Here is a 16393-nt window from a genome sequence, read left to right on the forward strand (position 1 = left end):
ACTCCATTATTGTTATTCTTTGCCACAATTTTTGTTCTTGATTTCAATATGCTTGGTAACATTTTCAAGAATAATTATTGAACAATTGTATATTATTTTTTAGGAGAGAAATTTAGGAACAAAAGGAGGTAACCAATCTAAATTGAAAAAAAAAACTATTATATCTTATCATAAATGATGAAATTGAAAATGAATTTTTTATATAAAACTTATATATAAATATTTTATTTATAAAAACTAAATTTTAAAAAAAAATCTCACATGGAGACTTAAAAAATCGTTTAAACCAAAAAAACTGAAGGAAGGAAAGCAGCAAAAATAGGTTGCAAAAAGCAACCCTCCATGTGCAATACAAGTCAAAACCCAGAGGATGGAATAAATAAGAAAAGGTCCATTTAAGATCCAAAACTACCTTCGGATGGCCTAGAACATGGGATCATTTCTCCATATCTCTGTCTCTCTCAAGACCCTATATAAATTTTCTCTCTTTAACTGTGGGCGTTGAATTTTGACTTGATGGCTGAAGAACAAGAATCATCACCGTCTCATTCACCTTCGCCGCCGCGGCAAAACTCTCCACCGCCTGTACTCTCTAACTCTTGTTCTCTCTTTCATTCTGTTAATGGGATAAGTGATTGAATTTTGTTGTGGTTGGCCAAAAGGAACAGCCTTATGTGGAGGTGAATTGCAGAAGCTCCGGCAAGATTCGGCGGTTCGCGGTCGGGACTGATGCGGGGTTTGCGGTAGCGCTCATCAATCGGAAGCTAAAAGGAGCAGTGGCAGTTGCGTCACACATAGAAGCAGTGAAGGATGGCGAAGAACCAATTGCTTTCGGTCCCACTTCGCTTCTTTCTAATTTCGGTGCAGGTTGGAACCTCCAAACGGTTACCCTCACCGATCTTCTTTCTTCAGGCAAGTGATACCATGAAAGCTACGTCGATATTTCAATATTCATTATTTTATTTCCTTTTTAAGGTACCGTTTTTAATTGTTATATATTAATAAATGTAGATGTTGATTTCTTGATAAAAGTAAATATTACATTCTTTTGTTGCTTTGTTCATGTTTGAAAAAGATTTTCTCTGATAAAGTAAATGTTTGTATATTTAAACTCGAGACTGAAAAATAACATGGTTATTTCTTTATGTTAGTTCACTTGCTAACTACTATTACTAATTAGTTGGCTCTTTCTTAAATCAATTTGTATACTGGAATCTTGATGAAATTATATATTTCCTTTTTCTCTTTTGATGTAAATGTTGTAGAGTTTTTTAAATAAAAAATAGCATAATTTAAAAAAAAAAAAAAAGTTTAAAGGTTCTCGTATGAGATTTTCAACTGGTTTGAAGAATGTTGTAAGCGACTTATGATATCATTATGTTATTTTTATTTCTATGAATGTGTACGGTAAAAAGAATTATATTATTATTTAAAAATTCTCTGCTACTGATTGCAGAAGAAGTGAGAAATGGACGTGTTCAACAGATGGCAATGCAGGCACCAGGACTAGTAAGATTCTTTTCAAACAAAAGGACTAAGAACTTTGTAATCTTTTGTCCACTCTTTCATAAGTGCATTTTCTATAGCTAACTTTTGAATTTATAATTAACCAATTATATATTATTTCAACTGGGTATTAGAAAACTATAGTTGATAGAATTTTGAGAAACTGAAGCTAGTGTTTAAGAGACTGAAAGTGTATTTCTGTAATGATATGCAACTGTTATAATAGCAAAGCCTAAGAAGTAAGAACAAATGCAATTGTTCTAACTAACACTAACAGACTAATAGCAACTAACAAGCAGTTGCCAGCTGGGACTGACTCATACAGACGAGTGTATCGGTATGAACTTGGTTAGAACATCTGCAAGCTGAAAGTGAGCTTGAATATGAACATAGCAGATTTGTTTAAATCTTTCTCACGAACAATTAAAAGGTCCAATTCCATGTGGTTTGTGCAAGCATGAATTACAGGGTTGTGAGAAAAGGCAACTGTGCTTAGGTTATCACTTATCAGAGTGTTGAAGTGGTGTGGTAGTAGGAACTTGAAGCTTCACAAAGTAGTGTTTAAAACTTCGAATCCATAAGATTTCGGAGGTAGCTGATGCAAGGCTAAGATACTCAGCTTCAGCAGAGGTGGTCACAACTGTTTGCTTTTTGTACCACTTAGGAGACTAGATTAGGCCCAAGAAAAATGTACACACCAGAGATGGACCTGCAATCATCACTTTACCATTATTTTGAAATTACAAAATACTTTAAAGTGCTATTTTTATTCTAGTATAGTCATTTACTATGACAAGCATGGTAGTCAAAATTGAGATCTACATAGGATCAGGAAGGGAGTCAAAGATCACATAATCATGAGATCGTTACGTGTATTATAAGATCCTACAAAATTGTATATATATATATATATATGATCCACAATTATACAATCTTAATTCCCTCCTGATCTTACATTGGACCTCGAGTACGCTTGATAAAACTTGACTAAAAAATGCTACTGGCCTTCCACCTTGTGATAAAACTGCTCTTAAACCCTTATTTGAGGCATCAGTTTCGAGTCTGAAGGGTTTAGAAAAATCATGTACAACCAAGACTGGTGAAATTGTCATGGCAGACCTCAAAGCTTCAAAAGCATGTTGTGCTTCATGAGACCATTCAATTTTCTCCTTTGATGATATACTCCTTAGCTATTTTAATCTTCAAAATGAAATCTTTCAATTTGGCCTTGAGTTTCATAAATCCTCCAACCATTCTAACCCCAATGCCAAATCCACTCCATCCAGAGGAAACAAATAGAAATATTGTATTTGCAGCTCTTTTATCACCAAATTCACTTTTTTACACACGTCATATCTCTTTAATGTGTAGCCATCACCCACTTTCCCTGAGTATTGGGGGATATCCTAAATGTCCAACCCAACTCCTCTACTACCTGCCGTGAAATGAAGTTATTAGAGGCTCCTCCACTGTTAATTAAAATAGTGCCTTCTCTGCTGTTGAGATTGCCCCACAATTTCAATGACCTTTTGGAGGTTAACCCTGCCTTAGACTAATTGTGCTGGTTTTTCTACCCACTCGTTTAATTGCTTTATTAACTCCGGCATTTCTGTGTTATGCATTATTTTTTAAATCATTCAGAATCATCACTCGGTATGTATTATTACACATGCTTTCAAGTGAACTTTTCATCATAAGTGAAGCATAACCCTTCTCTCGCTGTATTTTACATTGGGAGCAACTTCCAAACCCTACTTGTGCAGCTTTACCCTCCACTCCACGTTAGCATGTAGCTTGAAAGAGATGAATAGGGCCATGACAGAATAAGTTGATCTAAAGTGAAGGCGTCAATGATATTACCACTGTAGCATTCCTCTTCATTCAAGATTTAACAACAAAATTGAGTAATTGCTGGCCTTTGATTATTGCTTGGATTTCTGTTGCCAATGAAAGAAGTTATGATCATCGAGGTTTTTGAAGATTGCCATAGTTGGTTGGAGCTGAGCAAGATGGATTCACTAGTGGTGGAGGAGGTGTTGGGAAATTATTAGATGTCTAAAGAACCAGCTCTAGATACCATATTTGAAAACAATAGTTAAGAAAATTTTGAGAAACTGAAACTGAGTGTAAGAGATTGAATATGTATTTTCCTTAATGATAAGCCAGTAGTGGTTCATCTGCACTCTTACTATTAAGAAACTTGGGTCTAACTCACTCTCAAAAGCTAGCTCATAAGAGGAGGGTTGTCCGGCTCTTATAAGGAGTATTCTGTCTCAATTTTTAACCAATGTGTGATATCTTAACACACCTTCTTTACGCCCATGACTGGACATCTGGTGGGTGAAACTTGCAGGACTGGACATCTACATGGGTGGACCCAGGACTGGACATCTATGGGCAGCCCAACGTTCAAACTAAATAGGCTCTGATACCATGTTAAGAAACTTGGGCCTAACTCACTCCTAAAAGTTATCTCATAGGAGGAAGGTTGCCCTAACCCTTATAAGGAGTATTCTAGCTCTATTCCTAACCAAATTTCACGCACCAGATGTCCAATCCTAGGCATGAAGGGGGGTGTTAAGATGTTATGAATAAAGCTAGAATACTCCTTATAAAGGCTAGGGCGGCCCTTCTCCTATGAGCTAGCTTTTACGAGTGAGTGAGGCTCAAATTTTTTAACATGGTATCAGAGCTTATTCAGTTTGAACATTGGGTTGCCTATAAATGTCCAGTTCTGTTGGGTCCACCCATGCAGAAGTCCAGTCCTGCAAATTTCACATACTAGATGTCCAGTTCTAGGCGTGAGGGGGTTGTGTTAAGATGTCTCACATTGGTTAGGAATAGAGCTAAAATACTTCTTATAAAGGATAGGGTAGCCCTCCTCCTATGAGTTAACTTTTGGGAGTGAATTAGGCTCAAGTTTCTTAACACTTACAATAGCACAGCTTGAGAACTAATGCAACTGTTCTAAGTTACACTAATAGCAATTGACAATTCGTTGCCAGCTGGGGCCCATAGAGACCAGCATACAATAATAGGGAGGAACACTTTACTACTACTGGATTAAATCTACTAAAATATTTACATGATTCACATTTTTTTTTTAAGTAAATTTTTTTTACCTTTTTCAGGACTGAGCTTATTTTCAGTTTGTTCACTTTCTTCAGGTTTCAGGTGTCCCAGGACCTACAAGGAGGGTGTCCAAACCAGTCAGCTTTGTGTATATAGTTAAAATAGTGTTTGCTTTTATTTTGATTTTTGTACTTGGTGCAATTTTTACTTTGTTTCTCGATAATCTTCCTGCATTCATATTGTTTGTGAAGTCAATAATCTAGTGCTTGTTTTTTATTGCTTGAAATGTACTATATACACATTAAATAAATTATTCTTTTTGGTGTCTCAAGTGGTGAAATTGTTTAAGGCCCAACTCCTTAGATTTTTCTTGTGGGTTTGTGATCAGAGATTAAGTGTAAGGTGAGGACTCATGATCTGACGTAGATTATTAGGGTAATGAGTTTAGCAAGGGCGGTGGAAGACTCCAAGTTGCAAGACGAGTCACCGGTTTCCAAGGTTGTAACTCTTTTTCAAACTATTTATACAATGATGGAGAAGGAATTGTGTCACAAGTGGGTACCCCGGTAGGGGATTTTCCAAACTCACTACCTGAGCAACCATCATTGGGGTCGAACAAAGGTACAACTGGAGATGAGGAAGAGGTTCTACATGGGGGTAATAGGTTGTCACCTTTGATTTCCTCAGTTAAATTGACTTCAGGCACAAGGCAACTACAATATGTCAAACGAAAGGAAGAGCGGAGGTGTTTCCATTGTGGTTTGGTGTATGGACCTTCACATACGTGTCCAAAAGAGAGTATGAAAGTAACCATTCTAGCCGACGACAAACTATTGTATGAAGAAGACATTGTGAATATGGAAACTGAAGAAAGGGAAGAAGATGGTGGGGATTTTTCTTGTCAAATGCAGATTTATCTCTTTTCTTAGCTGGAGGGATGACACAACCTAAAATGATGAAGCTGCATGGATATGTAATGGGTTTCCTGTCCTCATATTGATAGAGAGCAAGGCCGGCAACAATTTTATTGCACAAGAAGTGGTGCAATAGATGGGTTTGCAAGTAACTCCTACTCCTCTCCTTTTGGTGTGAGGCTAGGAGATGGATATTGTCAGAAATCATAGGGGTGTTGTATGGGTCTCAAGGTTCGCATGGTTGAGTCAGAATTTGTAAATAATGTTTACCTATTTGGGTTAGGAGGAGTGGATGTGAATTTAGGAGTTGCTTGATTGGAAACTTTGGGGGATGTGAAAGAAAATTGGAGAACTTTGTCCATGCAATTCAACAACGAAGGTCTTGCTGTTACAATACATGGAGACCCAAGGCTAACCAAGACTTGGTATCATTGAAGAAGAAAGGTTACAGAAGTTGAATTTACATCAGTACTATTAATTTTCTTAGGAGACATGATTTATGCCCCATATCAAACAAGTAATCTATCGACCTCCCAAATAACCCAATTACAACAGTTGTTAGAGAAGAACAATGTAATTTTTTCAGTTCCAACAGCCCTTCTTCTACTTTTTGAAACTGAGCATAAAATACCTCTCAGAGCAGGTATTGATCTAGTGAACGGTCGTCCATATTGATATCCGATGGGAACTTCTGGATGTTGACACCTAAATTTTCTTTAAAATTATAACTAGAATTTTCACTATTATTTCAATTATGTATTTTTTTAATATATATCAGCTAAAGTTTAGAAGTTCTCATTTACACTAGTTTTCGATGGAATCAACACTATTTATTGATTTACTTAATCTAAACTTAGCATTTTAATTTCTTATTAAGCAACTTAGTGACTACCATTTTTTCATAGAATTTTTATCTATTTACATGAAAATACAATAGATTAATAGTCATTCGATAAAAAATTATATAAGAATTATATTTTTAATATTCTATTTCATTTATATATATATATAGTATGATCTTTTTATACTAGTATAAATTTAAAAAATTTTACACTTAATTTGAACTTTTTTTTTTAACTTATATGTAATGAGTTATAATTTATTATTTCATTAATCATTAGATATAAGTTAAATAAAAGTTTAGATCAAGTTTAAGAATTTTTAAACTTATATTAGTGTGAGAAGATTCTTTCATATATATATATATATATATATATATCTTGTCACTATCACTAGGATTAGTAACGAATAATAATAATAAGTAGGTATTAATTTTTAATTCTATTTAATTATAAAATAACATTTGAAATATTCTTAAAATAAATGGTAAATTTGCTCTCCGGCTTTGTACACATTGTTTGTCACACTATAGGAGGTGACCATGCCTGAAATTACTTTAATTACAAGGTGGAAATGTTAAAGGTGTGATTAGTGATTATAGTGAAGTTGTAACAAAGTAGCTATATTTGAAGATGCAGGATCACCTTCTTTTCAAAGAGTGTTAATGCTTGTTGAGTAGTTTGGTTTGACATTGCTTCATACTAACAAAAAAAAGATAAAAGTCATAAGCTTATTATCTTAAGTCAGAACAAATTGATAAGTGCTCTTTTTATTTTGCACTGTCGTGTCACTCCACCACCCCCTTATGCAAAAGAATGAAATTGAGTAGTGGAGGAAATATTGTCTACAGGTATTATCTGAACAAGCACAAGTCATGAACAAGGTTTTGAATAGATTATTGAGCTTTAAATAAGGTACCATATTAGATAAGTACTCTAATTCCTTTTAGTGTGGAGTTGCTAGATGAATTGTATGGAGCAACGTACTTTTCTAAAATAGATCTTGATTTAAGGTATCATCACATATGCAGGAGGAACATATCTCAAAAACAACTTTTCAAACTCACGAAGGTCATTTTAATTTCTTGTAATTTCCTTTTGTTTCACAAATGCCCTTGTTACATTACAATCAACCATGAATTCTACTTTAAATCATTCTATAAAGTTTTGTTGTTTTCTTAAATGATATCTTGGTTTATGAACATGGGTAGATCATTTGTGTCTCATTTAGAGCAAGTGTTGGAGACATTGAATTTGGTGAGACAAGTTGCTTATTTGGGCCACATTATTTCTAAAGAAGGGGTTGCAATGAATATAAGGAAGATTGAGGTAGTGTTATAGTGGCCACATTACGAGAATTTTATGTCTCAAGATAATATCGCCATTTTATTAAAACTATGGAAAAGTGTCAAGCCCTTTTACTGATTTATTATAAAAAAAAAGGGGGAGTTTTCATTGGAATCCAGATGTTGAACAAGCCTACAAGCAACTTAGGAACCTCATAACTTCCACTCTCGTTTTACCAATGAATTAGATGCTTTTGGAAGAGGATTGGTGGTTGTTCTGTCACAGCAGAGAGTCATACCCCACTACAGTAAGGAATTATTTGACTCCTCTATTTTCCAGGTCTGTTTATGAGAATGAACCATGGCACCCTTACCGTTAGGTAGGAAATTTAGTATTGATGGATCAGAAGAGTCTTCGCCACTTATTGGAACAACGTATCACTGCCCAAAATCAATAGAACTGGCTGGCAAAACTGCTAGGGTATGAATCTTTCTGCAGATGCTCTTTCCCTGCTGGAAGAAAATATAGTTACAAGCAATTTCTCGCCCATTCTAGCAAGATGTTCGGGTAATAGATGAGGAAGTCAATTCGGATTCAGTATTGTCAAAAGTCATGATTGAACTGCAGAAAGATCCAAATTCACTTGCATTATACGTTGGAGCATGAATACATTTTATGCTTTTTGTATTTAAATCTGATGATTCAATTGCAAGATCAGTCAAAAGGGCTGAAAAAAATAGTGCAGTGGTGCACAAATTCTGACTGCATTGTAAAAGCCAAATCTCCATGTACTAGAAGAGGTCATCATAAAGCAGGACGCAATAGTTATAAAAGTGCGATCGGCACAAGAAGCACAAGTGAACAGCATATCAATTATTCTGAATAGATATAAGATGTTATTTGAATACATAAAGTACACTGAGACTACATTCCATTTATTTTTGAGCTCACTATTGTACAACAGAAGCAGAAACCTAAGAGAGAGGACAAATTAATTGCGTCTACTGCCCGGTTTAGAAATACCTTCAATATCATCAATACAAGCACAAAACTGTATTATAAATATTCCAAAAAATCAACTTTTCTTTCGAAAAAAGAATCTACAACACAGGTGTCATCCTTGGTGCTCCGAAATGACTTCCTCAGTATCCCATTTGTAATCGAATAGTTGAGGCTAATGAGGCATTCTTGGTGCAGATTCTGCAGAATAAAGCTAGCAATACCTAACTCTCAATTTATAAAATGATGGTCGGCCACAGCAACCATTGTAGATTTCCTGTTCATCTCTGTTTTCAAAACCAAAAAAAAAAAAGAAGGTGACGGTATCTGCATAGAGTTGTGATTTATGCTACTGAGCTGCAACAATAAACATTTGCTTCCATGATAAGCCACAAAACAGCAATTGTAGTCGAGTTTATTTTGATACTAGAACATTAAAGTTCAGCAATGCAAGTCGGTTCTTGGTTAAAGTGATCTTCTCTTCTGCTTCTGCAGCTTTTTCTCGCACCCCACGGACCACATTTTCAGGTGCCTTCTCTACAAACTGCAGCAAGTGATAGCAAGAAGTAAGTGATAGAGATTATTTGTGCATACAAAACCATTCTACTATATTGCCGAAACAAAGATGGACCCCTCACAATAACTCATTCGGCTATAACTACCAAAACTACACCTTTATGGAGGATAATGCTGGCAAAGTTCTTGAACCAAAGGAAAATTAAAACTACAAAAAAATGAAAATCAGAAAGGTTTGATTTTATAATTAAACTGTATCTAAAGGGAAAAAATAGGTATTTAGACTAGCAACCACTCAGTATTTAGAATACAAAAAACCCAAAATCCCATATATTATGGCCAGCTACCCAACATCCATATTAAGTGGCATCTACGAAGAGAATTTTTGTGTCACCAATTGACCACCGTCTGCAGATACATCATGTAAATAATACTTGCCATAATATCTTCCTCCTGACATGTGAAGATATTAGAGATAGTTCCACAAGCACTCAAACACTAATACAAGAGTGTTTACCAGATAATACTCAGGCACTTCTAGGAGTTTACTTTCAATATATATTAAAATGTTCGGATCTTAGATTTTATATTATCTTCACAAACAGTGTTAAAATCTGGAAAACTCATTTTGTATCTTTTCCCACATTCCTGTTTTATGTGCCGATAGAAATACCATCATTATAAAATTCCTAACTAGACCCAGGATATAATCAGCTTTGTATCTGTCTATTCATTGAATTTCAATGTCTTCAGAAGCTGACTTTGATACTGAGAAGAGCACAAGTAGACCACAGAACAAGGAAAGGTTTGTGCACATTTATTTAGTACAGAAAGGTAAGACATTATTTCATACTTGAGGAGAATTGAGTTTAGCTATCAATCCATCATACTCCTTCTGCATCTTGGAAAGGCGCTTTGAAAGCCGTTCAACTTCTGCAGAAATATCAACCATATCAGCCAGAGGAAGATATGCCTCTAGTCCTTCTCCAGCCACGAGATGAACTGATTGATCTGCATTTCCTGGAGCATATTACATGACATCCACCAAAGAAAGGCTCAGCAACCAGTACTTATTTGGAATCAATAAACAGTTGACATGAAAAGAAAATGTAATTTAAAGTTTCAACCAGGGAGTACAAAATGTAGTAGAAATCATGCCTGGAGAAGAATCTGTAAAATGCAGATTTTGTAAATCCAGCCGAGAAAGAAGTGCTAAAATCTCTCGTTCTTCCTGATCAAGCAAAAGATACAGTATAATGTTACTAACTATATTCCACGAACAAGAGCAGACGAGAAAATCTAATAATTCACCCAATTAGTCAGTTGGACCGGTTGAACAGTGAACCAATCTATTGAATGGTCCAATTAACCAAGGGTGCCATTCATATCTTGTACCAGTCATGAGTGTTTGCGAATAAGGCTGAATGTAAATTCAAATAATGTTGGTGGACGCGTGAAGTGCCTTATTGACTTATTATATGCATTATTTTGTGTGTGTAATTGGAGGGGCCGTGAATTTGCAGAATTTGTTTCTTTATCGAACATTGTTTGCTATATAATAATACATATTTTTAAAATAATATCTAATTGATACCAGTTCAGCTGCGATTAGACCATTCAACCTGGAATCAGTGTCTTGACCAGTTCAATGATCAGTTCAGTTTTAAAAACATTGGAAAAAATCATGACCAAAGCATAATTAGTTGGATTTATAGATTAAAATAAAAGAATCAGATGATAATAAAATAAATTGCTATTCAAAGAAAGGCATGATTAGTTTCATTTTCCCATAGACTGAGGGTTGAGAAATGAGGGTTAAATCACTCTTACAGCAATATATTCGATAACTTCATTGCTTGCAACCACAGATGCTGATATCCGCTTAGCAGGCTCAACAGAATATTCTGCCCGGGCATTTCGAATAGCTCTTACCTAAGAAGAAAGAACAGAAAAAGTTGCCATGGTTCTGTAACATCAGTATGATGATTGTAAATAAATCATGTTCCAAAAAGTGTTGAATAGGATGAGCAAAGAAAATAAATATATGAACACACCAAAGCTTGCAAATTTTCAAACTTCTTTATAGAGCTAGTGCTCCTTGGAAGTTGAGTCTCAGGCCAAGGTGATATAATAAGAGCGTGCTTCCGGTAAGGAAGTGCCTGTTGATAAAACCGAAATGAAGCATCATAAAATTTCCATCATATAATCACTGAACTTGAACTAATACTGAGATAGAATAAGAGAAATAGTGAAGAAGATAGGACTAAATTGCAGTGAGTGCTATTTCCTGGGAGGCACATGGCCACCTTATTTTAAAGAAGTGTATCCTACAGATATATTGAGCTATTAGTCTATTATATAGATTTATCACTTTGATGTCTCTTTTCTTTCTTGTAAACTTATTCTTATTCTATTTCCATCTCATCTTCACGTTCAATTTCATTCATATCTGTTTAGTAGGTACTTGGTAGACAGTTAGACACCATACTTTAACTCAATGCCAAAGACTTGAAATCATCATCCTAAATACTTATCCTAAAAAGCCTTAGCAAACTTATAGCAGCAAAAGCAGGAACATAGAATCGCATCACTGTAATTCTGTTCGTGCAGCACTATATAGGATTCTGCATCAAATTACCTGCCACAGCTCCTCAGTTACAAATGGCATGAAAGGATGAAGCACTTTGAGTATGTTCTCAAAAGTATATAATAGAACAGCCTGTGCCATTGAAGCAACAGAGTTGCCCCCAGCTCCAGAGTGGTATAGACGTCCTTTACTAGCCTCAATGTACCTAAAAGATCATAGAGCATTACTCAAAATCAAGGCAAAGAAGAACCACAAAGATCAACATATAGAAACATGTGCATAAAATACTACAAGTGTAAAAGAAACACACCAATCAGCAAAATCAGCCCAAAAGAAATCATATGTTTCTCTTCCCACTTCTCCAAAGTAAAATTTGTCATAGCTTGCACTGACTGATTCAATGAGCAAGTGGAGTTTCGAAACCTAAATTAAAATTAAAATTATCACAGCTGAGAAAAATTAGCAACATAAGAAAAGTAAAAACAAAATTGCCTTACCACCCAAGACTCTGGTAAAGGAAGATTAAGCACAGTGCCTTCACTGTCAAACTGAACACAAAAAAGGAAAGCCTTAGTATGAGATCATGTTGGACCAGTATTAACTAAATAAACATCAGGAGAACTAGAATAATTTGAGTACCAATTTTAACTAAACTTCCTTCATAAGAATGATATGTCATAAATTCATCATATCGTTTAGCCGTTTCTTTTGCAAAAATACTACAAAAACCAAGGCCCAAACTTAAACTATGCCAGTAATTACAAGTTGTCAAACTTGGAACTAAGTTTATTATTTGTTTCACTTTCACGCATCTGGACTGACTCTTGAGAGTTACTGGCTAATAGTCACTTCAAAATTTTCAAAGGATATATCCTTTGAAGTCTTGCTTTTTCTTTACAGCTGAGTAATGAATCTCATGTCGACTTCTAGGAGGACCACAGGGTAGAAGATTTCCCTTTATGCCTTTCCACATCTTTATCTCCTCGCATCCTAACATAACAAGTTTTTTGTGTGCAAGGTTCTGTTGCTTCATGGAACTTTAACATTTTCACAATTTAAATAGGGAATTTTGAGTGTAGTTCCTCTTGTATCTCCTCGACTCTTCATCTGTCTCCTAACCCAGAGATAAAGACTTGGTCCCTCTCTTATTTGTGTGGTTTAGATGAAGAGGCTTATTTTTGGTTACAATGTGCAGCATATGCTATGCTTTGATGCATTTGGTTGAAGTGTAACCACTTAGTATGGGATACAATTAGGGTTTTGGATTCTATCTTGTGCAAGGAACATGGCCTTTTTAACAAGGTCTCACTAGTAGATATGTCGAGGGCTTGGGCAACACTGTTCCGTTAATTGTGTATCTTTATTGTCATTTTGTACAGGAGGATTCCTTATCCTCCTTTCTGTTGTACTTTCCTCCCTTTCATCATAATGAATTTCTACTTTTCTCTAAAGAGAAAAAGTCAAACATTTTTTTATAATAATAATTCAATAAGAAAGAAGAAATTTACAGAGAGCTAACCCTGGGGAGGGGTTATCCTTTAAAATTTTAAACATATGTATTGATTAATGAAAAGGAGAACACAAAAGCTATCTATCTCTTGGACGCTAAGATTGTTTCTCACCTTATAAGACAAAATTTTTTGCCAAGCTGATTTATCATTTTCATTAGGCAAGTTCTGTAATATAAATTTGCCAGCATTCCACAATTTGTTTGTGAAGGCCTTGTTGGAGGTCAACCGCTCAGTAGACAAATTAAGGTCCTGAAAGGACAAAACAGTATCCCATCAGTGTCATTAATAAGCTAATCAACTTCCTCATAGAATAAACATGGTTAATGGCAAGTCTGCAGTTAGAAGAACACAGCAAAACAAACCTGACCAGCTGTTCCTAAAGCTAGGGTAAATCGTAAAGCATCTGTCCCAAATTCTTTGATAGTGTCAAGGGGGTCTATTACATTTCCCAATGTTTTAGACATTTTTCTCCCCTGAAAATAATACAGTTGTTAGATTATCCGTTTACAGACATGGCATAAGTTAGAAGCAGCGGTGAATTACCAATAAAAGTATAAAACCCTAAATAAAAAAATGTACGATGTAAGATTTGATACAAAGACAGTAAATTTAAACTATCACCATGCCTAACCACAAGGATGGAACTACATTGCTCCCCTGTCCCCCAAAATTTTATTGCTCCTATATTTTTTAGTGTCATGATCAACAATATTCAATGCCTCATATGGTTTTATTTTGTAAATGAGATTGGAGAGCAAAATTGTTGAGATCCTACATGAACTACAAATATGGCCAGAGTACAACTTATACAGGCTAAGACAATCTTCATTTTAGTGGAGTTGAGTTAGGCCTGTCTAAATTGAAGATGGTATTAGACTCTATCATAGATATTGGGCCACCCTTGACTGTTAAAAATACAAAATCAACCAGGCCCCATTATTTTTTTTCCCAGTGAAATGAACCTAGCTTCGTGGATTTTCTAGTGCAATTTACCAAGTCCCACAATTTTCCCAGTGCAATTAAAAAGAAAATCAGAAATAAATCCATGCTAAAAATGTCTAATCCTGAACATCAGAGGGTGTGTTGAGATCCCACATCATGCACAAATATGGCCAAAGTAGAACTTTTAAAGATTAAGGCAATCCTCACCTTACAAGTTAGCTTTTAAAGTTGAGTTAGGCCTAGCCTAAATTTAAGAAAAAATTGTTCAAGTGGTGACTAAGAATGATGGTAACTATATCTTGGCTGGTAAAACTCTTAATCTTAGATTCCTAAGTATACAAGAATATAATTCCAATAATTTGTGACTATTTTTGAGATCACACCTTTTTTTAACTCCATCTCCTGCCCATTTTATATGGACTTGAAGCTAGAGGACATTGGAAAGATTCAATAAGTTAAAAGGGCCATACAAAGAGGCTGTTCTCTTGTAGGATTTAGTTATAACCATTCCTAGGTTAGGCATGGAGTCACATGATTTGCAGTTACCTTGCAAAGGTTGCATAAACAAAAAGGCAATCATAGAAAGATGTGATGGTTGGTTGAAGTTAAAGACAGCCAAAGAGGCTAAGTATAAGAGGGAAATTGACATAGTATTGAATATTGATGCCTCCATTTTGCAAATGAAGTTAAAGTCATGAGGGACATGAGTGTTCTGAGGGCTTGTAGATAATGAAGAAAAGCTAGTAATGGGATATATATTTACGAACTAATGGATAGAGGTAAGGAAGCTATTCAAAACACTTTAATGTAAATGAAAAAAAAAAGTATCGCGAGATTTATTATATCATTGATGGAAAAGATGGGAATGCCAGCTTCATCGTCCATTGCAAGTCATTATTTAAACCAAGAGTGCTACTATTTCAATTCAAGGATTGAGTATCATCTTGAAGTGATATATGGATTATATGAGTGCATTGAGAGGTTCAGTTCCTCTAACGAAGAGATAGATAAAATTACATATGAGCTATTCCGCTACAACATTTTCAAGATTGGCCACTACACCCCGCTATCAATAACTATGATTATAGATTAGAATAATTTAGTATCCAATAATATGTAGATGTATCCTAGAAAATTTTAGGATATCTTAGATTATCTTTTAGGACTGGTTTCTTCTATTTTCTTAGTTTTGATATTTCCTAATATCTCATGATTTGTGTCCTTGAGTTGGAATTATTAGTATTAGTATAACAGGGGGGTAGTGCTTTATGCTTTATTTACAACTCATTGTAATACATCTCAATTAATATCAATTTTCTTTTATCTCTCTTCCTTTCTCCATACCTAGAACCAAGTATTTCCATCAATAAATATATTACAAAATCTTAACCTTACATTGTTTCTCTCATTTATGTCATGTGAAAACCAAGTCAGAGTCCACTGTATTCAGCAACATAAAATAATATATATTGAGGGAAACACAAGGTGTAGAAAGTAATAAACATCTGCAAGTGGAAACTTTTTTCTGACAGTAATGCATACAGTGCCTAATACTTATAGAAGATAGAAAAGCAAAAGCATAAACATTGTATTAAGAGTAAAAAGAAGCATAAACATTCTAATACAATAAATTGATGTCAGACATTCTTTCACTTAGTTCACCAAAATGGGAAAATTCTGTATTAAACAAGAGAAAAAGTCAAAATGAAGAAGATGCATAGCATGCTAAACCCTATAAGATTAGAGAGCTCTGGTTTATCCCAGCCTTGGCTAGTTCAATAATCGAACAAACCCAAACCAATGAAATCACTTATACGGGACATATAATAAAGCAGCTTGAGCAAAATTCACCCAAGTTTTCCATATTTAAAAGCAAAAGAGGCACATGCCATTCCCAGTTTCAACTGTTTAAAATACATGATTTATGATCATAAAACAGAGGAAAGCAATTTGGCTAACAGCATGATAACTTCAAAATACATATATAACTTTAAGTCACCTGTGAATCTCTGATTAGTCCATGCAAATAAACATAAGAAAATGGAACAGTTCCTGTGAACTCAATCCCCATCATCACCATTCTTGCTACCCAAAAGAACAATATGTCATGCCTGTCAAAAGTTAAAAAGAACCATCACTTTTAGAAGTACAGCTAAGGTAACAATTCCCAATGGAAAATAGATAATAATATGAAATTAAATTGAATAGAACCTAACACAT

General features: G+C 34.9%; 2 protein-coding genes and 1 long non-coding RNA gene across 6 annotated transcripts in view; 1 reads left to right on the forward strand and 2 right to left on the reverse strand.

The window, feature by feature from the left end:
* The first annotated feature begins 471 nt into the window (after window positions 1-471).
* LOC113867450 lies at window positions 472-6369 on the forward strand. Of its 2 annotated transcripts, none has more exons than XM_027502793.1 (4): window positions 472-585; window positions 669-912; window positions 1457-1509; window positions 4674-6369. In XM_027502793.1, exons 1-4 carry the CDS (start codon window positions 517-519, stop codon window positions 4839-4841), a joined length of 534 nt encoding a protein of 177 aa, XP_027358594.1. In that variant the 5' UTR covers window positions 472-516; the 3' UTR covers window positions 4842-6369. The 2 variants fall into 2 exon arrangements, with proteins under 2 accessions (XP_027358594.1, XP_027358593.1); XM_027502792.1 differs by having other exon boundaries at window positions 663-912; window positions 4674-4888.
* LOC113867451 lies at window positions 1454-2234 on the reverse strand. Its single transcript, XR_003505172.1, has 2 exons — window positions 1722-2234; window positions 1454-1580 (listed from the first exon to the last, which is right to left on the reverse strand). It is a non-coding gene; the product is annotated as an uncharacterized LOC113867451 (long non-coding RNA).
* Window positions 6370-8473: 2104 nt separating the features above from the next.
* Window positions 8474-16393, reverse strand: part of LOC113868170 (valine--tRNA ligase, chloroplastic/mitochondrial 2) — a 41991-nt gene continuing 34071 nt past the window's right edge. The window contains exons 17-27 of one of the 3 annotated variants that reach the window (XM_027503756.1): window positions 16173-16284; window positions 13594-13704; window positions 13343-13480; window positions 12218-12268; window positions 12031-12143; window positions 11772-11925; window positions 11188-11292; window positions 10964-11065; window positions 10292-10364; window positions 9987-10153; window positions 8474-9161 (exon numbers count right to left, since the gene is read on the reverse strand). In XM_027503756.1, the coding sequence (XP_027359557.1) occupies window positions 9033-9161; window positions 9987-10153; window positions 10292-10364; window positions 10964-11065; window positions 11188-11292; window positions 11772-11925; window positions 12031-12143; window positions 12218-12268; window positions 13343-13480; window positions 13594-13704; window positions 16173-16284 (1255 nt within the window). In that variant the 3' untranslated portion in view covers window positions 8474-9032. The remainder of the gene's footprint in view (window positions 9162-9986; window positions 10154-10291; window positions 10365-10963; window positions 11066-11187; window positions 11293-11771; window positions 11926-12030; window positions 12144-12217; window positions 12269-13342; window positions 13481-13593; window positions 13705-16172; window positions 16285-16393) is intronic. The other 2 variants (XM_027503757.1, XM_027503758.1) reach the window with 2 other exon arrangements.

Source organism: Abrus precatorius, unplaced genomic scaffold (genome assembly GCF_003935025.1).
Source record: "Abrus precatorius isolate BTA unplaced genomic scaffold, Abrus_2018 Scaffold5, whole genome shotgun sequence".
In the NCBI taxonomy this organism is placed as follows: Eukaryota; Viridiplantae; Streptophyta; class Magnoliopsida; order Fabales; family Fabaceae; genus Abrus; species Abrus precatorius.